The following is a 25,312-nucleotide window of genomic DNA, read 5'->3' on the forward strand; positions in this document are numbered from 1 at the left end:
AAAAACTTTGTTAGATTCATAATACTTATACAAAAAATGGTTAGACATGTAACTTATAAATGTCATTGGTATATCCAGTATTTCTTATATAAAACAAAATCCAATATTGTGCAACAAACTGGGCTTATGATTTAGCAGTCTTCTACAATACACTAAAAATGAACTCAAAAATTACTTTAAAACAGCTGTCCCAAACTAGAGATAACACATCGATGTCTACAGCACACTTGCTCAGTACAACCAAACCCATTTCATCAAGTTTAAAAATGAAATATATTATGTATACATTGAGATGATATTTCCAAACACATAACTTATTTCATCGGTACACTCACTCGGAAGGGAAATTATCTAATACTTTTCATGTTTTGGTATGAGGATATCTTAATCCATCTGTTTATTTTTGAAATGTATTTGTTGTATTCCTGTTTCCTTACAGTTTCCTTAAATGCCAAAGTAACTGTTGGCACTGTTGGTTGAGGTAGCTTAACAAGCACCACAATTTATGCTAATTCATATCAGAAACAGTTATTCTCATATAAATACTAAATCTCAGTTAAACAGATTGGGTGGGCAATAACATGGAAGTTCTAGTTTTCTGTGGCTGTTCAAGTTTTGGTAACTCTACTTTTAATTTTATATCATAGACCACACGATTTTTTACTAGTTGTGTGACACCATTTTTTCCCCTTTTTTTCCCTCTAAGCTAGAATAAACAATCATGGTTGTAGGAAAGAAAATAAGATAAAATACAAAAATAACAAGGGATTTGATGGCAACTTTAAAAAAAAAAAGAATCTGGATACGGTTCACGTATTGGATTACAAGTGTTTTTTAAAATGGGACAAGCCGTTTTATTTTGTAATAGAAACACATTGCTTCCGGTGAATGATCCGCCACTTACATGAATGGTATTGACAGAGGTGATGTCTTTTGTTGAGCGCGAAGGTGGAGCCAACTAGAGGAGCGAATGAGGCCAGAGAGTTGACTGAAAACCCGGAAACAGTCAGTGATACCATGCCGGGTGTTTTTAAAAATGCCAAACTGCGTTTATGTGTTTGTGTTACCCACATCGTGTACCTCCGTCAGTGTGAACACTAAATGAACTGCTTACTCTCTGAACTTACTGCAGCAGTGCCCGAAATCTTACAGGGTAGCATCTGCAGCATCCCACTTATTGATCCTTTCCCGCCACTTCGTCTAGGTGAACTACTAAGGTAACTATGGAGTGTGCAGCGTTCCACAGTCAACTTTTTGACCATTTTCAGTACACCGGATGAGAAATCAAGGTGTGCTGCAAATTTCCATACTGTCAGTGTGTGAATGCAGTTACACACACAAAATATTAAGGGTAAGAGAAGAAGTAGGTGAAAAAATATCTACGTAAACTTTTTTTGGTTCGAAGACAAAAAAGAAACCTGACTTTGATTCCAGAAGTTTGACTTTTTTTTCTCAGAATGCTGTGATCAAAGTCAGAATTCTGAGTAAAAAGATAACTTTTTCACTAATAAAATTGTAAACAAAATAAAAAAATTTGGATGCATTTTTTTTCAGTGGCCCTAATCCTCTTCCATACTATTTGGGACACAGCATTACATTTGCAGTGAAACGTTGCTATGTGTGGGGAGGCGGTAAGGTGGAGTGTAGGGCTGCAGCTATTGAATATTTTAGTATTCGACTATTCTACTGAAAAGCCCATCGATTAATCGAGTAATCAGATAAAATACATTTTTGTTTAGTTAAAGAGCTGTTATTTTTCAAATGAAAATTTTTCTCTTTCAGAAATAGAATTTTCTGAAAAAGAGCACTTGCTTTGGTAGCTCCAAAATCTGTAAACACACTTTGACACATTTTTGTGCCTTGTACATCTCATCAAATGTTGTGGACCCAAATGGCATCCGTTTCGTAGAATGACCCATTAGTCTCCAAACTCCAGAAAAGAAGCTAGATTTGTTGCTAGTTGCTATTTTGTATATGAGGTAGCTTGAGGGGTCTGAAAACCCTCTTAATATGGCCTCAGCTCTATTTGAAATATCACTCTTTGATCTTTTTTTAAAATTAAACGATTCCTCTAGCAGAGAAAAATTACTCGAGTAACTTTTGTAATCGAGGACCTCGAATAATTCGAGGAATCGTTTCAGCTCTAGTAGAGTGCACAAAGCGAGATTGTCCATCTTTGTGTCGACACTGCATGTGAAAAATTCAGCGTATTGACTGAAACTTAGAACAAACCAAGTCAGTGTTTGTTGGACACTTTAATTTTTCACTCAAAGTAAAGAGCACCTGTACATTAGGTTAGCTGCTAGCTGTGATATCAGTGCAAACAATTTTCCAGACACTAACATTATGTGTAGGGATCATAGACTGTATATGGAATTACATAATAAGTAATGAAATTAATCAATTAATAATGAACAATTTGATGTGCATCCATAGTTATGCTGTTATCTGCTTGCTCATATAATTTACACCAAGTGAGTCAACAAGTTCATTTCAAAATAGATAAACTGAAATCGTTTTTAGAGTCTGTCATGATTAACTAAACCCTTGAAGCCGGAGTTCAGTGTCTTGATATGAAATGATTGATCAAAATTTATATTTTAAGTCATTCTTAATTTCAGAAAAAAAGTATCTGCACCACTCCCTAACATCTTATTATTATGCAACATGTAAATGATATAGAATATATAAATTATAATACAAATTTTGCTTTCTCTTTTCAGGTTTGAGCTCCATGTTTGAAAACTTCCGACAGATTATTGTGCATTTTATTCTGCAGTGCTGGACGGCTGTGCTGATGTGCCTTCACCCTGCATGTGAACAAAGACAGGTAAATTATTCAGTTTTAAAGAGAAAGGTTAACAAAAGATAGACAGAAGAGAAGATACAATTTTGGATTGTTTTGGATTTATGAAATACAAAGAGCTACAATAATTTACTACAACAGATTTTCTTGAATTTTTTGCCAACAGTATGGTGAAAAAAAATGTAGGAACCACCTTTAATTGCAGAAAATTGTTTCTTCTTTAGAGTTTATAGAGTCATAGAGTCATCTATTGATATATAAAGCTCATAGTCTTTAACTTTAAACCCAGTTTACTAACTACTAACCAATGATCAGACAATAGAAGGGAAATGCTGCTTTATTGATCATAGAGCAGACAAAGTTTAACACATGTAATCACTTCATCTCTGCTTTTTGCCATTGTAATGTAAAACAGCCACAAACAGCCACAAACAGCCACAGTTTCCAACAGAAGTTTCATTCTTACCTGAGATTCTGTAAAAAGCTTCCACCACGCCTCAAGGTTTTTCTGGGCAGTAATGTACCCTTTCTTGTCATCAGTCTTCTTGTAGTAAACCCTGATCAGCCTCTCAGAAAAGCATGTTGGACGCATCCTGAGTACCTGACCAGATTTACAATCACTTTAATTTGAGAGTTATAACATAACACAGACTGGCTTACAGAAAGTCAAACTCAAGGAAAGTCACCCCGCTCAAAAAGAAATTATAAGGTTAAAATTCTAGTTTGGTTCTGACCTGGGCTTCAGTCATCTCCTTTGCCTTCGAAGGATTAAACTTGCTGTAGAAATACATGTGTGCCATAGTCCATCTTAGTGCCCTAAAAAGGAAAGGGAGAGGAATGTAGATAATCCCTTGTATCTTTTTTCTTTTACTGGTAAAAATGTTTTTTTAAATGGTGAGGTCAAACAAAAACCTTAACTCACAATAACTGCAAAGTCCTCTGGAGGGAGATGTTGAGCCAGCATGGTTTTCCAATCAGAGATCAGTTTCTTTAGAGGGGAGCAGACACGATGTGCACAGGTGGAAGGAAAAGACTTAAGCTTATAAGTATCAAAAGTATCACCACCAAGGATATCCACAGATTAGGCTGTTAATACAATAATATGTTTTGTTTGCTTCTTGTTTGTGTTGGATTATTCTATGAATGCTCATGTTGATATCAAATCAAGATTCAGTTTCAAGGAACCCTTTTCAGAAGGTTTTGTTTTACATGTAATGTCCTGAAACAGTACATCCAAGAGAAAAACCAAGCATTCGTGAATGTGTCTTTTAGTCTGCCAAATGAGCACAGTATCAAACTTTTTTATTTTTTTGACAGTTAATCAGGCAATGTGTCCCACAAAGCGTACAGGCACAAAGTCATACCTCCCAATCCTTGACGGCTTCCTTTGGTTTTGTTTCACCCAGAAACTTGGGTATTTTTCTGGAGAGGACATCTTGAAGAATCTTCCTTGCCTCAGTGAGTTCCACTGAGGAGGAGTTGATAATTTGTTCAAACACATTGTCTAAAAGACAAAGAGAAGAATGAAGTTAAAGAGAAATTAGTTGAAATAAACTTCTGTTCTGCAAATTATGGCACTAAAACTTCGTACATTTACACAAGATGTATTTTATAAGATATTTCTTTGATTTGGTAATTTTATCTAAAAGTCATTACACCTGGATTTGATTTGATGGATCTGGTGTCACTAACTATTATACCTGCATTTTTCAAAATCCTGGCTGATGATTGAAACTGAGACAAAAAGCAAATTCCTCCTTGAACTGTTGCTTCAAAGTTATGTCAATGCAAACTTGCTCTGTCCTCCCTCAGAGTAAGTCAGCTTCGTTCATGTTAACCATGAGATAAAGCCACAAGCGGTGAAAAACAGGCCGTCGTTCCTCGCGCATGTTGTGGCAGCAGCATGTGCAGCAAGATCTGCTCAGTAAAAAGCCGTGAATGTCGGTACTTCCTGTTCAGATCACACCATGTTGAATAGAGACTTTTTTTTTAGATCTTATTTAAAAAAATTTCAGGCCTACGGCTCGAAGTGGGGGTGGGTGGTGGGTGGGGGGTGGGGGGCTGGGCTGCGTTTTCTTCACCAAGGGGGTGAGATATTGGCAAAAGTATTGGCACAAAAGCACTCAATGCATACATTTTTTTGCATGACTGAATTTTGCTAAATTGTATGACTATTCGAGCATGCTGGAGGCCCATTATGTGGGATCAAAGACGGTAGGTAGGTAGAAGGTAGAACATAGAACATAAGGGTTACAACAGGGTCCTCTCAGTTTTCAGTTTGGGCCCTAAATAAAGGCTATGTCCACACGTAGCCGGGTATTTTAAGAAATGAATATCCCCACCTTGTTTATTTTTTAAGATTACTTTTATCCATATGGAGAGGGCAAATCCGAAGATGAGTGCAGCTCGAGGCATATCAAACCCACATTTGGCAGTGTTTTCCAGACGTAAAACCCAGCCAATCAGAAAGAGCCCCTGTCACTCAGCTGAGCCGTTTAAGAACCGAAAACTCTGTTTACCAGCATCCACATGAAACCGTGAAACCAGCGTTTTCCAAAATCTTCACTTTGGCAGGAGTTTTCAGAAAACGTTGTTTTTAGTGACGTAAAGCTGCAGTTATGGTGGGTGACAGCCGTAAACTTATAAAAATACATGCGGTTTCCCAAATACTTGGCTATGCGTGGACATGGCCTAAGATTATCCAAAGGGTTTCAGGGAGGCCTTCACTACACTTGTGGTGGAGCTCGGGCCCTACATACCTGTGAGCTTTGTGTAGGCCTCCATGTCATTCATGGCTGTTGAGAGAGTGAACATTTCCCCATTTGAGCCTTCAATCTTGATGTGGCCGTCTGCTTTAAGGAGAGCCTCAGCAATCCTGGATGATCATACCAAACATGTCATTTAAAAAAGTATCACACAGCTACTCAAATACACCACGTAGGAGGACACTGTGAATCACTGGAAAGGGGTAACTCACTGTTGAGCCCCGACCCACCATTTAGGACCCACAGAATTAAATTACTCACAACTTACATATGTTCTATGATTTTGTTCACTTTGTGCTGGTAGGCTCTCCTGTGGAGACAGTGCCTTGTGTGGAACATGTCATATATGTTGTCAATCTCCTGTTTAGGCAGGACACAGTTTAGTTACGCCTAAAGATAAGGTTGGACTTCTGTTTAAAAATGTGTTAAAAAGCAGGACTTTCACTGTCAGCACCTTATCTCTTATGCAGATGTACTGCCGCCCATTAACCTCACACACTCTGGCAAATTTCATGAAGCGGCAGTGATCAAAGTTGTTCTGGATTCCCAGGTGGTAGCTGTCCCTGTGGAGGGACAGATTGAGGAAATGTGTGATGAAAACAGAAGAATAATGCTTTTTGGAGAGTGCAGCATATGCTTAAATTAATCAGAAGAATTCTGCTATCTTTCAGGAGGGAACAAAAAGCTGTGTGGTTTTCTGCATCAAGAAGAGAAGTTCTTGACAGTAGATGTTAATTGATATCCAACCTGGCCAGGTAGTCAAACTTGTCCACATCAACACCATTCCTTTTGTTGGACACGATGTCATAGAGGAAGGCCTTTTCTTTCTCTCTGCCTTTGTATGGCCACTGAGGTGATAGGCATTAGTGGCATTAGTGGCCTCGTTGTCACGATACAGATACTGACTGATTTCACAAAATTAATGTGAGCTGAACCAACCTCCTGGTCTTTAGCTTTGTCGGTGTCCAGAGGTCCAGAAATCATCTCCCTGATGAAATCCAGGTCCTCTTCCAGCTGTAGTCCATACTGCTCCATCACTGGTGGAAGTTTATTTTTGTCCAAAAGATAGTCCAACATATCACAAGAGCCCTGTTCATGCTGGGAGACAAAGTAAAACAGAATGACTCACTGCATAAACAGACAGATTGTCACTGTAACAGAGAGGATGCACAGATGGAGTGTTCATGTCATATCTCTTAAGATTTTGAAAAACAGCAGGTGTATTAAACATACAGTATATTAATCAGACCTGTGACATTTGAACATCTGTTTAGGCTCACAATCTAGAGTTAACATTTCACTTTTATGTAATTGAAGTTGTATTTTTTTTACTGTGTGAGTTTGTAAAAACCTATATACTGGTTTTGAGGTTAGTTGGTATGTCATAAATCATGGCTAACTGATAGGATCACTTGTTACCTTCCAGTTCTTCAGTTTTTCTCCTTCTTCTGTGTCTCCATCCTTCATCTTTTTTTCGGCCATTTTTGGAAGGAAAAGTCCATCAAACAGGTGGGAGAATGGCCCATGACCTTGACACAGAGAAATAAATGTATGAAACCTGTCCAGTGCTGACACATCACACTCTAATCCTCTTCCTAAGTTAAAGTAATGTCTTCATCAGCAGTTTTTCATATGTTGTACAAAAGGTTTTTTTTTTCCCCTTAAGGGGACTGTGAAGACTTTTTCAAGTGATTTTGAAAAAGTCACGCTAAAAGATGCTTACTATATTATTTCTAAGGGGTGCAACTCAAAGCTCCAGAGTTTTATTCTTTCTTCCTCCACTTGTGTCATTTATTTGCATCTTATCCCTCCCACCAAAAATATGAGATAATGTAAAAGTGCTAAGACCTGCTGTTTCTCGAGCGTCCACTTGAGGCTGGTTCTGGAAGTACGGAAAGCCACAAACACACCAAGTCAAAAAAGGCTGTTTTTACAGCAGAAATGAAAATATCCACAAATGTCTCAATTACTGATTTCACTAGCAGCACCCACTGTACAGGGGTGAATTTTTTTGTCTAACTCCACAGTTTAGAGGATAGTGAGACCTCAACTTTACCTATTCAGAGGCACAGTTGAGCTTATGGGACTGACGGGCGCCCAGTGGCTGGTCATGTAGAGACTCAAAGTCCATCCCACTTCTACTTCTACTATGGTCGTGATAACCGATTCGCTTTACAAATCTGTCTAAGAAACAGACGGGTGACGACAGAGAGACTTCATCCAGGCATCATATCGTCTATGATCAGTCAGCTCTAACAGCTGTTCATGTTTCTGTCTGCGGATGTGCGCTGTAATAACTCTGATAAAACAGAAACAGTAACAGAGCTTTGTCTCTGTTTTTAACCTGTTTAACACTTTCACCTGAAGAACACCTGCTCTCTGTTTATTCTGTGTCCTGTTTAGAAGCCCTTGGATCACTTCACTGATAAAATGTGTCATCATTAGATTATCTATTAATTATTTAGCCTTAAGTGCATATCTGATCATGAACTCTGAAAGTTATTATAATAACCTAGTTTGTGATGTCTCAGAAACACTGGATATTAGTTATTAAAGGTCCCATATTATGCAAAAATCACTTTATTAAGTCTTTTAGTGAAATTTGTAAGTCTTTGGCTTTCCTCCCAGCCCACAAATGTGAAATTTAGCTAATGACAAAACCTGTACCTAGTAGTTCTTGTGAATATACCTACCTAAAATGATCTGTTTGGATTTGGGGGATTTGTCCGAGTCCCTTTTTTTTAGACCAATCAGGAGCAAGTCTGACCTGATTGGTCCACTAGAGCACATATCCCCCCCCCCCCCCCCCCCCCCCCACTCCCCGCCCACTCCCCTCCCTGCTGCTGGAGAGAAGGAGAATGCCAAAGTTGAAGAACCATCACTGCTTTGTTTTTGGCTGTAAACAGCCACATAGTTCCATGCACAAGCTTCCCATCTCAGAAGAAGACAAGACTAAGTGGCTAGAGTTCATTTATCAAGGAAATGTGCCAGCTACACTCAGTAAAACTGTGCATGTGTGTGCTAGTCACTTCATGGCCGACTGCTTTTCCAACTTTGGACAGTACAACAGAGGGCTAGCGAATAGACTGGTCCTGAATCCAGGTGCATTACCAACCATCCACCAACAAACCTCAGACCCTGGAAATGTGAGTATTTTAAATGCTGTGTGCTGTGGAGCAGATGTAAGAGCTTTTCCTCAGTGTCCCCCCTGTCTCTGTGTTAGCTTCAGGATGCTAACTTTAGCTGCGGTTAACCTGTTGTTTTAGCCTGTAATGTTACGATAAACAAGCTTCACTGTTTTCTAAACATTGTGCACTCGGAGCTCGGTAGTCATGGTTACATGGCGCCGCTCTCACTTAGGTGGAAGAGCAGGGCGGTATCAGCGGTGGCTCATTTACATATGAAGGTCACGCCCACTAAATCAGACCGTTCTGAACAGGGGGGCTATGAGAGCCTGGAAACAATGCTGCTGTGCTTGATTTATTGGCTTTTTGGACCAAAACATGTTACTACCATTTCATGAAGACATCAATGATCCATATTAAACTGCAGAAAAGTAGCAGAATATGGGACCTTTAATTAGATGTCGGGGAAAACCGAATTATGTTACTCTTTACTAATCACGCATTCGTGAAGGAAACTTAATGAACTCTAAAGAAAATGTTACAAGAATTATTTTTAACTGTCTTTTCTCTCTGCCTTTTACAGACCTAAAAAGTTTGCTTGTTGTTACGTTTCAAACAAAAGCACTACCTTAAATGTTGATAAATACCTCACCTCATCGCTCTGTATCCAATAAAAGTTGTCTTGAACGAAACAAAGTAGTGTTAGAAAGAAGATCTGATCTCTTCTCATTTTTCACGACAAACACATGCCTTGGTAAGAGTCATGTCATCACGACAGTGTGCACGCGATTCCAGCTAAAGGTGCTGCTGTGATCCACTTTGAACACAGTCTTCACAGCCTCTTCAATGAACTCAGTTTCAAGCGGTATAAGAAACAAGCTGACATTCAACTTTTAATGTATGGACACCATCCAAAAGATTTTGGGAAAAAAAACAGTCATCAGAGCATTTTACTTGTTTAAACACGACGTAAGAAGAATTATGAGCTGTAGCAGTTGGTCGCAAGATTAGTGACGCATCACATTAAGGGGTGTAATGCAGTGACGTTAGGCACAATAACTTTACCATATTTTCTGATTATATAAAAACAAAAGTTGTCACTTAATTTCTTGTTAATGAGAGGGGCATAACTCACCCAGGTCATGACAGAGACCAGCAATCTGCACACAAAGGATGTCTCTGGCAGTGATCTTCAGCTCTGGCTGTCTTGAGCTAAGAGCCTCTGTAATCTGTCCTGCTAAGTACGCCACTCTTTCAGTTTCACAAACAACAATGGACAAAAAAAGATGAAACAAAAATCATAATACAGTTGTTGAAAAACTAAAATCATTCATTATGTGCACTTTTATGTTGATTTTATTGCCTCTTAAATGTGCTTCAAACCAGTCATCTTCTGATTTAGGGTGAGTTTACTGAGAAGACACATGTTTACATACCCAATGGAGTGTTCAAACCGATTGTGAGATGCTCCAGGGTAAACAAAGTAAGCACTTCCAAGCTGCTTTATGTTCCTTAGCCTTTGGAACTGAGGCGTGTCAATGATTTTTATGAGAAGTGGATGCAACTCCATGTGCCCATGTATGGGATCATTGAACACCTGTCATCAGAAATCAATAATAATGATTATATTAAAAAGATAAAACACAAAGCATCAATACTTAAAGGATACCAGAAATGCCAGCTCAAGCTGCTGGGAGGTCTCTGTGAGGAAGTTTTAAGGCTCAAAAACACAATACACCTTTGCAGTCCTTACTCTGAGCAAGTACATTTGTATGCTGTTACTGTCCCAGCCATAGCAACATCTGTTTTATCACTTGTGGTGTATATTACCTTGTACTGCTCCTCTTGATAGTGCCTGTAGAAAATCGAGAACAAAACAACAAAAAGTCAGAAATTGGAGAGCTGAGGAGAGACAAAGTATGATAAAACGCTGTGCTGCAGAAAAATATACCAAATAAGTTTTCTTCTCTTCTAGATTGTTGCTACTTTTTGACAGTGTTGGCCAGGGGCGGGGTCATGGGTGGGCCCAATGGTCCCAGGCCCGCCCACTTTCTGACAGGCCCAGCTCAAACTGTTCTTAAATTTTTTATTTATTTATTTATTTATTTATTTATTTATTTTTTCTAAAGAATCGGTTTTAAAGAGGAATTTGGTAAAAAAAAAATTGTCACTTTATGCTCGGTTTGTTATTGTTATTAAGACACCCTGTCTTTATAAAATGAGCCAAGTTTGGCAGTCTTTTAGCCTGTTGGTAAAAAAGGTATGAATCGTTCAGCCTGATGTTATACCGGTAGGACTCAAGAATTTTTTTGGGAAAGACTGTAGATTTTTGTCTTTTATTTAACTTTGGTTAATGTTGCTGCTCTTACACCCTTTTACTACATGGAAAGTTGAGGTGGTGCAGCCCATTAGTGAGTTAGAGCACTACTCTTTGGCCAGTACCATTGAGAGCCATTGCAGTCTGACACACTAAAATTTGTATCAAATATTAAAGGATCAAAGAGTAACCAAATCTGCTATAAAACATACATAGTAACATGACTAAATTTATATTTATATAGTAATAGTTATTTACTAACGTTTGTCATTTAAGGCCTACCCAAAATTGAAATCCTGGCTCTGTACCTGGTGTAGGCTAGCTTAACAAAAAAGACACTCACCCATCATTCATTTTTCTCAGACTTGTCCCAGATAAGTTTCCGTAATCCTCGTTAAAAGAAGAGGTAGGGGAAAAAAGGTGATGCAATACCTTATTTGGCATGTATTGTGACAATTAGTCTCAATAATATGACAATACAAGAGACTCAACAGGCCAACTTGTATAGCAAAGACACAAATCAAAAACCCAAACACCAATCATCAATATGACCAAGCAAACCAGTAAACTAACCTCAAAAGTTTTCTTCTGGTCATCTAAGTTGCTCTGCTCACAGGAACAAAAATGTTTCTCTTCTTGTTCTCCTCTTGTTCCCTGATCCCGGTTAAATCATTGGTATCTACCTCGGACAGTGAAAGCTGTCTGCTGCCATACCTGTCTAACCTCTCTGGTGCTGATCTGACAGCTGCTGGATTTTTAAACAGCTGATAATAGTAAACCTTTATGATGCACAGGGTTTGGACATACCTGACATTTATATTTTTACCACATGTAAAATATGATACCACCTGACCTTGATTGGTCACTGCCCACTGATAAACATCTGTAATTGATCAATAAAACTTTTCACAATGCGAAACAGAACGTGGGCAAACCTTTCTAAAAGAGTAAAAAATAAAAGATAAAAACTTCATTAAGGTAAAGATACAACAAGACTGAAGAAAAGGTACAGTGCTAGAGTTTTTATTTTTTCTAAAAATATTTTTTCAAAAAATGCCTTCTTTTGGAAAGAATATTAGAAAAAGAGATTAAAGAACAATTTCGGACAATGTAAATAAAGCAGGTTTTCCCTTTTAGTAATATGTAGATCTCATTTTCTTCCTCATTTGTTAAAGTGGAATAACCAGGATCTCAACAAAACATATTTTTGAAAGTACACGCAGTGTTGTTTTAGTATCATTTCATCCACAAATCCCTGGCTTTGTTCTTCACTAATCTGAAACACAGCTTTCAGCCCTTTCTGCGACCATATCTAGGAAAACATTTATAGTCTTTATTAACCCTGTTTTATTTGATAAGGTGTCATTACTCTGTCTCATTACAGTTTACTCAGTGTTATAAAAGAGGAATTTCATAGACAATCTTGGACCTTTGTTCTTTTCCCAGCTGATGCTTGCCATCATCCCCACAGTTTGGCTCTTGACTATTGGATGTGTTTAGTGTTCTTATTGGCTGTGTGTTTCATCAAGTAGCACCTGTCACCCTCTCTGTAAACTGAACTCAATTTCATTATCATTGACTTACATATTTCTTGTTGGGCGATGTCAGTCACTGAATTCTTTTACTATCATCATCCATTAGAGCTATGAGCATGTGATGTCCCAGCAGGTCGTTGACACACATTGCTGTGTTGATTACAAGTTGTTTGTCCCTCATCCACTGCACTTTAGATCAGTTAACATCCTTTATTACCTAAAGGCCGGTGCCACTGACCGGCCAGAATATGTGATCAGCTGCTGAGTTCCCCTGCAATATAAAGACATATAAAAACAGTGATGTTACTATTTTTGTGTCAGTAACATGCCATTAAAGATCCTGTGAAGCCAAAATCTACAGGCTATATTCCATGCCACCCTGATTAGTCAATTAGGCCAAATACTAAACTCACTCACTTTAATCTTTTGGACTGTTCCTGTAGAGTAAGTTTGCCATTTAAAGCACAGCCACAGCCAAGGGCTAGTGTTTTTGTTTTGTTTTGTTTTTTTTTGCTCCTGATATGGATTTAATTTAGCCTAGAGAGAATCCAAGTGCAGACCTTCCTGTAGTACTGTTAAGTATTTTACTATAACCTTTTCACTGATTTGCTGTGAGGCCATATTTTTTTTAGATTAAAGGCTCTGAACAATATTAAGCAATACACAACAAGAAAAAGTACTCAGTATAGTGAAGAGGAGAAAATATTTTAATTCTAGACTTTCACCTTAAGGGGACTGTGAGGACCATCAGTCTCAAGTGGATTGCAGTGACACCTTGCCATAATAATGCCAACACTTTCATTATGACCTGAATCCCAAAAGGCGTGTTTTAAAAAGAAAATGAACGGAGTTCGGATTATCAACTTTTCTCGGGTCAAGACAACTTTTCATCGGATACAACGCAACAAGGTAAGGTATTTGTCAACACCAACACAGCGCTGTTGTTTGAAATGTGACATCAACCAAACTTTTGAGGTTTACACTGTTGTTTCGTAGCTGGTTATATTCAGCCCTAATAGTAGCATGGTGCTCTGAGATGGTCTGACGTGTAACATCAGTGAATCCTAGTTATGTCCTATCAGTGCTCATCTACCAAGCAGAGCTATACTGTAATGTAAGTAAAGACAGGGAGCAATGTTCAATGAGAGGGTAATTAAATTATTTTTATTCATTTGAATGCACACACCTCTGCAAAAGTCAGAGCCCCAGTTTACGTGCCCCCAAAAAAACAATTAGGCTTTTCCCCTGCAAAGATCAAGCCTCTAGGTAACTTCCAGCTCTGATGGAAACTTGAAGAGAAATCCCAGCTGATGGCTGACATTACCTATTTCTAAGATTTCCAGGCTGCCTTTCTGAGGTTTACCATGTCATCATTTTCTAAGCAAGCTGCACTTCACCTGATATTTCTAGAATCTATGGAAATACAAAACGCTTTGAAATTTACCTACCCCAGACATTCAAACAATATTTCCTCTAGTCTAGAAAATAATCAGATGAGCACATTCTTGTGAATTACATTCTTTAAGTGTTTTATTTATTATTTTTGTTTATTTAGTTCCAACAGTTTTTTCTTCTTTCGAAAAAGGATGTGGAAATTTGTCAAAAAACAATGGTGTTATGATGATGATAACCTTTTGCTATTGTGGAAAATGAAAGTTACCACCGCTGCCTGACACTCCCTGACACTATGATGTGCTTTGATTCCCAGGTTGCTATTTAAACTTCACAGTTTAAACACAGAAATGAATGAAAATAGTTTCTTAGATAAAGCATTTAACTTCCAATATCATGGCCTTCCTAAAGTGTCTACCCAAGTAATTTTTTTAAGGATAAATCAATATTACCATATCAGAACTAAAACTATCACCAAATCAACCTAAGCTTTCTCCTTTCAAATTTGATCTACATGTCTAAAACCTCAGGCAGATTATTCTGGATTTTATTCGTGCTGAACTGCTGTGTTGTTGTGCTTTTATCCTGCATGTACATAAAGACATTTAAGTAATACAGTTTTAAAGAAGGCTGTTTAGAAGAAGGTCAGAGAGAGTTTTGTAGTTCGTGCTAAAAACATGATCACAAGGTGGAATATGAGCCGTCCAAGCTCTCCTTGTCGGGTTTCAGGCAGAAGTGTTTAAAGTTAATGAAAAAAAGTGGAACTTTGTGACCGTTGTCAATAGCTTGAATCGCATCAAACGACTTCAGATGACGTGTCTACATGGCAAGTTCCCATGATGCCCAGCGCCGCAACAGTCTACATCATTGCAGCGCAGGCGCAGTCTGTCGCTCTGATGAGCTGAGGTGGACTTCTTTCCTTCCTTCATAGTGAAATCAGGAGTACAGTCAGGGATCCAGACCTCAGAAACCAGCAATCCTCTCTGTCCACCTCACAGACCTCACGATGATTCGGTTAGCCGCCTTCCTCGCTCTGCTCGTGGTCGCCTGCTCGGGTAAGTCAGCGAGGGACCGGTGTGTCAGATTTGATGGGGTTATTTAGCCTCTTAGGCTTAGCAGCGTTTGCCGGTAGTTGGTGCATTAAATCACTTGTATCCACTCTCTGATGTAGGTTTAATGTGTGAGTCTTGGTGTAATGTTTTCAAATTGACTAGAAACTGCTGTGTAGCTTATCCACTAACCTCGGCTGTTAACTCTGCTGTGACAGCGGAGAGCTGCACAGACCCAGTGATCACCCCTTCGGCCTACACCACGTCGGACGCCGTCATCTCCTCCGAGTCTGTTTTCATCGTTGAACTCAGCCTGGCTTGTGCTAATGGAGCACAGGTAATGGTCCATCTACAACACTTCAAACTGACAATGTGTGTTTATTTAAATAAGATATTAATTAATTAGTTTTCATATTTTGTCTCTTTAGAGCGTGACTCTGTATGCAGATGTCAATGGACGACAGTTCCCTGTGACTAGAGGCCAGGATGTTGGCAAGTACCAGGTATGGTGATTGGCAAACCAGAACTATTGTGTGTATAGGCTAATGTTTTATCTGTCACTTAGAAAAGGATGTCATAGAAGTTGAAAGAGGAGCTTTTGTGTTTTTTATGAATAAATTTGGCAAACTACCAAATTTGTATTTTGACTTGAACCTGACTGTCCTTAGTGTCTTGGCTGTCAAGTAACGCATCACACAGGTTTTAGGTCCACTTCTGAAAAAAATCAATGTATCACAAAACTTCTTTCCCTCAGGTGTCCTGGAGCCTGCCTCACAAACAGGCCAGCTCTGGAACATACCAGGTCAAGTTCTTCGATGAGGAATCATACAGTGCCCTGCGCAAGGTAAGTTATTGATTTGCACTGCTTAAGCAATTTGTTTAAGTCAAGTGGTTTTTCTGTTGATTTCAGTTAGGTTGTATATTTGAAGAAAAGCTGATTGATTCAACACTAATTAAGTGCTGATCTCCTTTGCTCCAGGCCCAGAGAAACAATGAAGATGTAAATGCCATTGAGCCTCTCTTCTCTGTCAACATTGACCACAGGGTGAGTATCTCAAGGATGCCAACATCAAAATCCCTTCACCATAACTTTTTTTTTAAAACAAAGTTAAAAGTCTTGACAAAGAAAAAACTGGATCATAATACTGGGATGTGTCTAGAGCTGAAAACTTGTCTCACATAGCTCTTTTTTTATCTCAGAGCCAGCCGCGTTGGCATGGTCTTATCGCTTTCATCAGCAAGAGGCTTTTATCATAACAGAAACTCTTTATTTCAAACCAAAAAAAGCCCAAATACAGCAAGTATTCATAGCCAGAAACAGCATTTATGGTAATGTTGATCCATATCTCACAAAGTGTCAATCATTGCCTGACACATAACCCAAATCCCTTTAAAAGGTGAGTTAGTCTGCGCTGTGTTTACAGCTGCTCTTGGCTTTTCCCGCAGAGGACAAAACTTTCTCTTAGAAATTCTGATCCCTGCATTTTTCACATAAAGTCCCAGAAAACATTACATATACAAGGGTTTATACAGCTGTTGAATAGATATACGTCACTGAACAAAAAAGGATAAGCGTTCTGTCCCTACAGTGTTTCTGTAGAAGACAAATACTTTTAATGTTGACTGTTAGCAGATTTGTTTTGTTAGATTGTCTCTGCTGTGTCAGACAAATCCCAGAGCTGCTCTGTATTGACCAAGATTTATTACTTTTGTTTATATAAAAGCAGTGCTCAAACATGTTGCTTATATTGGGAAAGAACAATTTTGTACTGCAAAGCTAGAATTCCAATTTTTATGAAAACTTTATTTTCAGAGTCCCACAGAGACGATCAGTAGGTCAGTAGCTTAGGGTGACAGAGGTGCTGGTATTTAGGTGCTATTTTTGCTTCTTCCCATGACTGGCTTGTTTTGACATACTGAGAAAATATTTGACTTTTGTCATGAGATCAATGTACAAAAAAGTAAGCTTACTCTTTTTAGACAAACATCATAGTCTGACTTGGTACCAGTAGGATAACAGACATTACTGGTTGTGTTCTTAGGGCGGTTTTTGACCCCATCTGTGCAGTCGCAGATGTTTCTCCCAGCCTTAAAAAATTCTTGAACCTAAGGGACCACATACCCTGTCTTTCTTTACATCAGACTGCTCAGCAAAGCCTCAAGCTTTAGCCAGAGGCTGTCAAAAAGCTGGCTATTAGGGGTGCGAGAAAAAAAAAAACGAAAATTGATATATTGGGATACTTTGTTTGACAATATCAAAACTGTGATTTTTTTTGTCAATTTTTTTTTAAATTTAAACTCTTCATTTCAGTCTTTATTTATAGACTGGATTGGAAAAAGTTACCACTTTTCTCCAGCAGAGAGTGAAATGTTTCTCTCTCACTCATGTGATGTGTATTTTATGAAACAATGTAGCTTCTAATATAGTCTGTAGACATTATCATCATCAACATTTCACTTTTTCACATGGTCTGGTGTTAAAAAAGCAAACAAAAAATTGCAAACATAAAAATCGAAGAACTGCAATTTAGATAGAAAATCAAAATCAAATTAAAACGTGAGAATAGCATATCGTCCCAGCTCTACTGGTCATGGACCTAGTTTGTGAACTCAGGCTTTCAGTTTCAGGCTCTGAATGCTCATGTGAAAAGGTGTGGTGGGTCATTTGAACTCCACACAGAAAGAAAAACCGTCACTGGCAAGGAAAGAAAAACAGAAGTTCCTCATGTTATCTGCTTGGATTTTGATTAAATAGTGTTTACCTTCTGCACTGGGGTGTGGGTTCGTGTGTGTTTATCAGGTCACCCATGATTATTATTTTTTGTTTTCTTTTCTTTTGTCAAGCACTGTGTTGCTATTATTGTGCATGAAAGCTGCTTTATAAATAAAGTTTGATTGATTGGTTGATTGAAAACACAAGTGCCATATTAAGTAAGTTAAAAAAAAAATTAAGATTTCATGAGTAAAGTTACAGTGTTATAAGAAGTTGTTGCATCTCAGGAGCACATCTGCCTGTTGGCTTAAGTAATCTGCAAAATTAAAGTGGATTTTACATAATTCAACTTTTTCCTGTAAAACAAGTAGGCTATATAAGCCAGACCTCACAGATAATAAGGAGCACTCATTATTACAGTGTCAAATGTTCCTCTCTCATCTGGCTCCATGGTGCAGGTGAAACTGGGAAAACTAGATAAAGTTTACAAATTTAATTCACGTCTCTCCTAAACTTCCTTTAAATCTCTCCCCAGGGTGCATGGAATGGCCCATGGGTGTCCACTGAAGTTGTCGCTGCACTCATTGGTATTCTTGTCTACTACATGGCCTTCAGTGCAAAGAGCACAATTCAGGCATAAATGGATTCACAACCACTTTTTCACCACTGGATCATTAAAGACTGGATCCTTGAGGCACTCTACCAATGAGCCGTAATCTGGTGATTTGACAAGCCGGATGGGATTTGCCTCCTGGCTTGCTTTGGAACGAGGTGCAGGAGCTGCAGTCCTTTTATTTTCCTTTTTATTCAGACTGTGTCTGTTTGACGTCCCTATTTTCCTTTTTACAGATGAATTTCTACAGCCTTGTCAGTATGGATGGAGTTTTGTAATTTTTTTGAAATGATTATGCAATAAACCTGGACCATGTTAACAACACAGTTAGATCATGTATTGAGTTCAGCCTCATGAAATGCTACATCCTGATCAGAGTAGGTCTGTGTGAACACTCTGGTCTGAGTGGAACTTGTACAGATGTGCCAAACACAGACAGAGCGAGGTCATGACTTCAATGTAAATGAAATGTCAATAATGTATTGGCACAGGCTGGCCTGAACAGGCCTGGAGTGTTTGTCTCTTCCAGTAAACTGAATAAATGGCTTGTTTTTCCCCACAGGGTGATTTTTCTTTTTGCTTCATGTGCCCCCCACTTCTATAAATTCCTTTTTCTCTGAGACGGACTGAAAGGTTCATGGTGTTTTATTGCATAGCAACATATGCAAACTTTGGAACTTATGTCGATGATTCAACAATTCCTAGACTCATCTAGATCAAATGCAGACCAGTTCAAACCTGGTTGAAGTTTTATACATTAAAAGCAGGATGTACAAAAGAAGGCTGTGCAGTAATGTTAGATATTGAACTTAACTGATGAAAACTTCTGGACAGTATCTAACTCATGGGAATTTTTCTCATTTTAAAAAACAGTCCGAGCCAAGTTCTTGCTTAATAGTGTTCATACAGTTAATAGAGTGACCTTGTTTTCACAGTGAAGATGCTGAGCCCGGAGGTTGTGGCTGAGCCCGCAGTGGGCATTGGGCTATTTTTGCCTGCAGAGGACAATCATTGTGGTCCCTCTGGCATTCCCTGATGGTTGCAGTAGGAAGCAAAGCTAGAGAAGTTATGTTTCCACTCGGTGCGTATCAAGTATTCTCAAGTTAGGTGTTAAGTCAGTAACTATACTCAGGTTTGCTTCGCTGCAGTACCACCTGTTGAACACACTGTGGCAGCTGTGTGCTGCTTCTTAAGGCCAGGGTTTGAATGACAGTGAGGCAAGCTATTACCTCATAGCCGTACCACGTCACTTTCTTTTTACTGGTTCAGTATCAGCTGCTAATGTAATGCAGAAAATTGCATAATGCACTTTTGTAACCCTAATCTGATTCCCACTTATTTATCTCACTCAGTTTGTTACATTAGGTACCAAACTTAGTGCAATCCCATGCTTAATGTGATCTAGTTTTCTGGAGAGGTTTTTACTCAGCATGTCTATTTCTGTAGCTCAGTGTTTGTGCTCAGTGTACAGCTCAGAGAGAAAGAGACGCTTTTTAGCCTCTGGGATCAGCAGGACTGCAACTTCTCTCTGCCTCCCACAGGAGTTTGAGAAAGACTGATGTAAAGTTTGTATATGAGTAACATGATCCTGGACTCATAAACCCTGCACTGTGTACAGAGTGCACCAGAACTTTCTCACGTCTGCTTTTCTTGAAGCGTTGTCAGCACAAACACAAACACTCCCATGGTGTAAGCACATCTCAGCTTTTGTCTTCTGTCACCTTGGCAAGAAGACAATAGAGACATCACAGCGTTGTTAATTCAAAGCAGACACAAACTGGATGGAATCCAGAAACAGCCCTGTCTGAGGAGTCACCTATTAAGGTTGTGGGAAGTGGGAGGGGGTCAGGCGGCTGGATGGAGGGATATAAATGGAGCGGACAAACAAACAAGCCAAGAAGGCCAAGACTCTTCCTCCTCTTTGTTGTGTGATGTTTATAGTGCCGCGCTCTGATCCACACATCAGGGCAGATTATTGCGGAAGTGGGATGACATTATTAAGTTGATTGTTGATGTTTAGAGTGGACGCTCTCACAGGATGTCTCAATTTGTTCATTCAGGGGTGAATTGTTTTTTGAAGCTGTATTCCTACTTCAGACACTAATCCACAGAGTCACATCAACAAATAAATCTCACATATTTATTTTTACACTGTTACACAAGACATGTTTCTTAAGTATTAGAGGTTTGCATGAGCGAATAGTTACAAGTGTATCATTAATACATAAGACACACAGTATTACTGCAGTGTGTGTGTTTGAGTGTGTGTGTGCTGTCAGGCAGAGAAAAGCTGCTCTGACAGGGGTGTATAAAATACCAGCTCAGGGGGCAGACAGTGATGGGCTTAGTGAGATTCAGCAATGTGGAAACTGGCGTCGCACAAACTACTCTCACATGAAGTCACACTTACTGTCTCTGCCGTGAGTTTGTACTGCTCGCTCTTTATAGTCTCTCTTTGAGATCCAGAGCAAGATCAACAAACTGCAGAATTAGCCCAACAATCAAAAAACAGACTGTATCCATTCACGCTGGATTTGACTTCTTCACCCTAACACAACAGCTTTTGTTATCTCCGGGTTGTATAAGTACACTGGGGCATGTTACATGTGTTGCTGCTTCAGTCACAACAGTTGGATTGTGGTCGGAGCGAACAGAGTCGCAGTCAGTTCAAAGCTTTTGTTATTTCCTCTGTGATATCTGCCTCTTCCTGTGCTGTTTGGCCATCCTCTAATCCACACCGCCTGTTAACGCAGATGCCAGTCAAAAACAAGCCATATAAGGTGAAATACTTTTTTCTTTTTTCCCCTTTTGTTACTTCCCTTTAGAAACCTCTTTAACATGTCAAACTGAGAGGTCAACCACATTCAGAGAGACTTCTTTACAGTGTCACACTGCTCATATCCTGGTATGGAGCCATGGGATACTGGACTTCAAACAGGAGCAGGCTTATTACAATAAACCATTTCTTTGTGCATAAACCCATTGAAGACATGTTGAGATAGCTGCTTTTAAACACACTTTTACTACTCTCAACATGCGTTTTTTTTTATGATGAATAAAAAATTAGAGGGCTCTCGTTGAAATGTGAGCAACCGCGCTTTCCATAATGAAAACAAGGTGGGTGAGAGCGATAAAAGCTCACCTTGCTGCCTCCGGCTCTCGGAGGAATAAATCAGTACATACTTCATCTGCTCTTAAGTCCGAGGCAAGGCTGGCAGTAAAAATAAAAGTGTGGCTATGTTTGGAAGAAATCACCTTGAGAACAACTGCACTCAAACTGTTGTGAAGAATAATAGAAAAATAACAATGAGTACAAATGAATATTTTTGAGAAACTTTCTCTTTCCCCAGATTCTTAACCACAACAAAAACAACAAAGAATATTTTTATAGGCAGGAAAGGCAAAACTTCATAACATCTTTCTGCTTCTTCTGTTTATGAAGCTGGTTCAATGCCCTCAGCTATCTCAGACACTGGAGCATGTTGTGTAAGTCAGTGGGGACTACATATACCCCCCTGGTGTCTTGGAATGGGCTTAGTGGCGACCTCGGCAGTCTTCAGGTCTATGGAGGGGTCTCCAGTTAAACAACGCAGACACATTGCAGTAAAGCTCCTGGCTCCGCGTCTGATTTATACCGACTTTGGTCAAGGCTGGGGGGTTGGGGTAGGATAGGAGAGGAGCTCAGTCATTCTTCAGAGCCACTGGATGCTCTCCTCAGTCAACCTGAAATTGATTTGAAGAGGGAAGTTCACCTATTTCCCTGCCCTTGTGACAGCCACACAGAGGACTCATTTATTTCCCTTACACCCCCTCACAGGATGTGCTGCCCCTCTGTAATGAAGAAGTGACCTTCAGTGTAGGCATCAACCTTGCTTCAGCTGGGATACCATAAGCACCAAGACATTTAACATAAACACACCAATACACACACTGCAGGAATACAAAAAATAGCAGGGACCTACCCCGCAGACCATCCATCATGGGCTCTGACAACAAGGGATTATGGTGGTTGGGGTGATAATAGCTACTGTCAGGTCTTCAGGAAACAAGTCTGAGTCAGAGGGAAAAATTCTCCACAGTGATGGGTCTAATTTTAGAGGGTGTTTATTCAGTGTGTCAGCAGTTCCTCCGTCCAGGAGCACATTTATTATTTAGCCGTTGTAATGGTCACTAATGGCTGTGCGGAAAGTTTAATGTGCAACAAGAGCGTGATTGGCGTCTTTGCATCAATCAAAAAAAGCCTGATGGATGTGAGGTCTGGCCCTTTCTGAAAAAGCAGATCGTCCTCTGACCTCTTCCCTTCCTGACAGGAAGAGGAAAATACATGAACACCCTCAGGCTTTGGGAGAAGTTCATCTATTTCCTGATATAACAAAGTGAAGTACTGGAAGTTGTTGCCGTAGCCTTTCGGTTGGCAGAGACTGAAAGCGAAGGCGTGTGTCTTGGGAGCAAATTCACAGTGGCGTGTTGAAAGCTCAAACACCGTGGCCGCTCAGAGGAAGAGGTGAGGCTTCTCCTTTCGACCCAGGGGAACACTCCTGAGACACCTTGTAAGCATCCCGGTATTGTCCCGCACACTCAGATAACACTGCTCTCTCATGAAAGAAGGAACAAAGCACACCATCATTTCCAGAAACATATTGTCTGACCACATATAGTTCTCTTATTTTATACCAACACACAGCTATCACATGTAGTGTATGTTAAGTAGCTTATAATCCCACTTCTCAGAAAAAGATGCCGTAATATTTTAGTCTTTGAATCTGTCATGCAGTTTTGGGCGTAATAGATTACTCTTGATGCGGAATAAAATATTATGTAAAACTATACATGAACATAACGCAGTAAAAGGAACTGAAGTTTATACTAAATATATCCTATATACGTACATTTCCATTCATACAACAATAAATAAAAGGTAGAAGAAGACTTGGCTCTAACACATACTACATTTCCAAAGAGAGCTACCACCAGCCTCTTACGATAACACATCCTTTCGAGATTAATCCAGTGAATGAGGCCCCAACATAAATGTTCTCTGACATAACAGGCACTTAGTACGACAGGGAGTATATTCACTGTCTTTTTACTTCATATATCTTATCTGTTGAGGCTACATACTATCTACAGTTAAGACTTGGATGAAGCCTTAAAAATCTTTGGTTTCTCTCACAGCGCCTTGTGTTCACTTACACACATTGGACCATTAAAACTGTGTGATTTACATTCAATATTTATCTGATACACCTTGTCATAATGTGCTATACATTTGCAATAAATACATACACAAATACACTGTTTATCACTGTACTGTACATGGAATGCAGATGAATATCTTCTATCTGTTTCTTTCCTGTGTCATCTGTTTGATATTCTTGTTTCGTACTTTGAGGAGAGCACGACAGGAAGGGGCTTTTGTGTACCTCATATGTTGTGTTTGTGCAGAGTACAATCACATAATTGTGTCCCAGTTGGAGGAGGAAACCTGGATTGTTCATTTGTATTCTTCCAGGTCCGAGCCCTCCTCCTGTCTGCATTAACCCGTGCTCTTCCAGTTCCTCTTTGGGTCAGTGTCTGAACTCCACCGCGCTGTCCTCTGAGTCAGTGTCCATCCATCTTCCAAACAAATCACCATTGTTCTTTGGAACCGGATTCCTCCTGAGCAAATATAAATACAGCTCGAAGCATCCGTCTTTGATTTAACAAAGTTTGTTCACATTATTAGATTTAAACTACAGCCTTCCTGGGGACGCTCCTGCCACTGTAACACCCATGTCATCCCTTTGTCTGTTCTCTGTCCAGCAGCGCTCTCACTTTCTCATATGTGTCTCTTTCAAGCTCCCTCTCTGTGCTGCTTTGTTTTCTCTGCATCCATAGCTTTGTCTCCTGCTTTGTATATGCTATAAGGCCATTAATGCAGTGATCCACCCCTCGCATTCCTGCGGTTCGGCTCTGTCTGAGCAGGGCTGGGCTTTTGCACATATGAAACAACAAACAGGATCCCTCTCGACCGCGACTTTCAATTCCATTTTGCATTGCAGATGCTTCCACTGACAGCCGCTGTAAACTGCATGGTGCCCTCATAAAGTGGTGTTGACATCTTCAATGACACCCTTCCTCACTGCCTGGGTGGAGGGGACAGGTGATTACAGATGGAGGTCCTGTTGACAGAACAGCTGTCCTTTGTTGTTGGAAACATCTGGTGGAGGTCAGCGCTCTCTGCTCTCAGGCTGCGACACCAGAGGTGGCGGCTGGTGTGGAGTTGCACGTCCTTGAACATATGCACGTGCATCCGTGCGTTGCGTGTCCCTTTTTCAAACATGCCTCTGTGTGTGGGTGTGTGTGTGAGTCAGGTTCTGTCCCATCAGTCTTTGTCAGTACAGGCTGTCCTTCGTGATGGAGGTGTGTGTGGTGGTGGAGTCGTCTGGCAGAGAGCCTCGGCGGTCCAGTCTGGTCCGACAGTGCAGGAGGTTCTGCAGCTCTCTGGAGACGCTGCTGGAGAAGGCGGTGTAGATCCACGGGTTGGTGCAGGAGTTCAGACTGGCAAGCAGCATTATGATGGTGAAGGCCACTCCTGCAGAGAGGAGACAAATCCACAAACAAATGTAGAAACACACTGAAATGTTAAAAATGTGCTCACCATTATTTTTTCCTGCAAACATTTTTAGACAAATAGTCGTCCTTTACATCATATTGTTTTTATTATTCTGTGAAACAAACAGAAAGTGGTAGAATTACTATTCATTTTAAATGTAAACCATTCATGGTTATGCTTAGAATTTCATTTCCTATACGACAGGCAACAGGACTATAAACACTCAGAGGGAAAATGCAAAGTTTTTTTCGGTGCTAATAATAAATGCTAATGTAAAAACTGGAACACACTTATTTCAACACGGTCAGTTGAGGACAATAGCTGTGAACAAACTGGTTTCAGAGTACAGCGCTGATAATGATCAGCTCTGTGTGTGTTTATGTGTGTGGTAAGGATAGCAGC

The 25,312-nt window shown here is 39.7% G+C and overlaps 3 protein-coding genes across 3 annotated transcripts in view; 1 reads left to right on the plus strand and 2 right to left on the minus strand.

Moving 5' to 3' along the window:
• Positions 1-3,297: 3,297 nt before the first annotated feature.
• LOC141799511 (deoxynucleoside triphosphate triphosphohydrolase SAMHD1-like) lies at positions 3,298-12,754 on the minus strand. Its single transcript, XM_074681761.1, has 14 exons — positions 12,598-12,754; positions 10,527-10,551; positions 10,133-10,293; positions 9,832-9,947; positions 6,991-7,100; positions 6,511-6,669; positions 6,319-6,419; positions 6,026-6,134; positions 5,840-5,931; positions 5,566-5,681; positions 4,171-4,310; positions 3,729-3,794; positions 3,541-3,622; positions 3,298-3,407 (listed from the first exon to the last, which is right to left on the minus strand). Coding segments are annotated over exons 1-13 (1,245 nt in total). The 5' UTR covers positions 12,600-12,754; the 3' UTR covers positions 3,298-3,407; positions 3,541-3,574.
• Positions 12,755-14,785: 2,031 nt separating this feature from the next.
• ssr4 (signal sequence receptor, delta) lies at positions 14,786-18,896 on the plus strand. Its single transcript, XM_074681662.1, has 6 exons — positions 14,786-14,995; positions 15,208-15,326; positions 15,418-15,492; positions 15,744-15,833; positions 15,969-16,034; positions 18,238-18,896. The coding sequence occupies exons 1-6, from the start codon at positions 14,947-14,949 to the stop codon at positions 18,340-18,342; spliced, it is 504 nt and encodes a 167-aa protein (XP_074537763.1). The 5' UTR covers positions 14,786-14,946; the 3' UTR covers positions 18,343-18,896.
• Positions 18,897-20,452: 1,556 nt separating this feature from the next.
• The window catches only part of LOC141798964 (vasopressin V2 receptor-like), a 45,114-nt gene continuing 40,254 nt past the window's right edge, over positions 20,453-25,312 (minus strand). Inside the window, exon 9 of the mRNA XM_074680949.1 lies at positions 20,453-24,889. Coding sequence (XP_074537050.1) covers positions 24,690-24,889 — 200 coding nt within the window. The 3' untranslated portion in view covers positions 20,453-24,689. The remainder of the gene's footprint in view (positions 24,890-25,312) is intronic.

Source organism: Halichoeres trimaculatus, unplaced genomic scaffold (genome assembly GCF_033239565.1).
Source record: "Halichoeres trimaculatus isolate MK-OKI-2021-1 unplaced genomic scaffold, fHalTri1.1 fHalTri1_scaffold_11, whole genome shotgun sequence".
Taxonomy (NCBI): domain Eukaryota; kingdom Metazoa; phylum Chordata; class Actinopteri; order Labriformes; family Labridae; genus Halichoeres; species Halichoeres trimaculatus.

Excerpts from the sequence above, each read along its gene's own strand:
- ssr4 (XM_074681662.1), top strand. The coding sequence starts at position 14,947 with ATGATTCGGTTAGCCGCCTTCCTCGCTCTGCTCGTGGTCGCCTGCTCG. Across the intron at positions 15,327-15,417 it reads CTTGTGCTAATGGAGCACAG|AGCGTGACTCTGTATGCAGA; the intron begins GTAATGGTCCAT and ends TTGTCTCTTTAG. Across the intron at positions 16,035-18,237 it reads CTGTCAACATTGACCACAGG|GGTGCATGGAATGGCCCATG; the intron begins GTGAGTATCTCA and ends ATCTCTCCCCAG.
- LOC141799511 (XM_074681761.1), bottom strand. Across the intron at positions 5,932-6,025 it reads ACATCTGCATAAGAGATAAG|GAGATTGACAACATATATGA; the intron begins GTGCTGACAGTG and ends CTGCCTAAACAG. Across the intron at positions 5,682-5,839 it reads AACAAAATCATAGAACATAT|GATTGCTGAGGCTCTCCTTA; the intron begins GTAAGTTGTGAG and ends ATGATCATCCAG.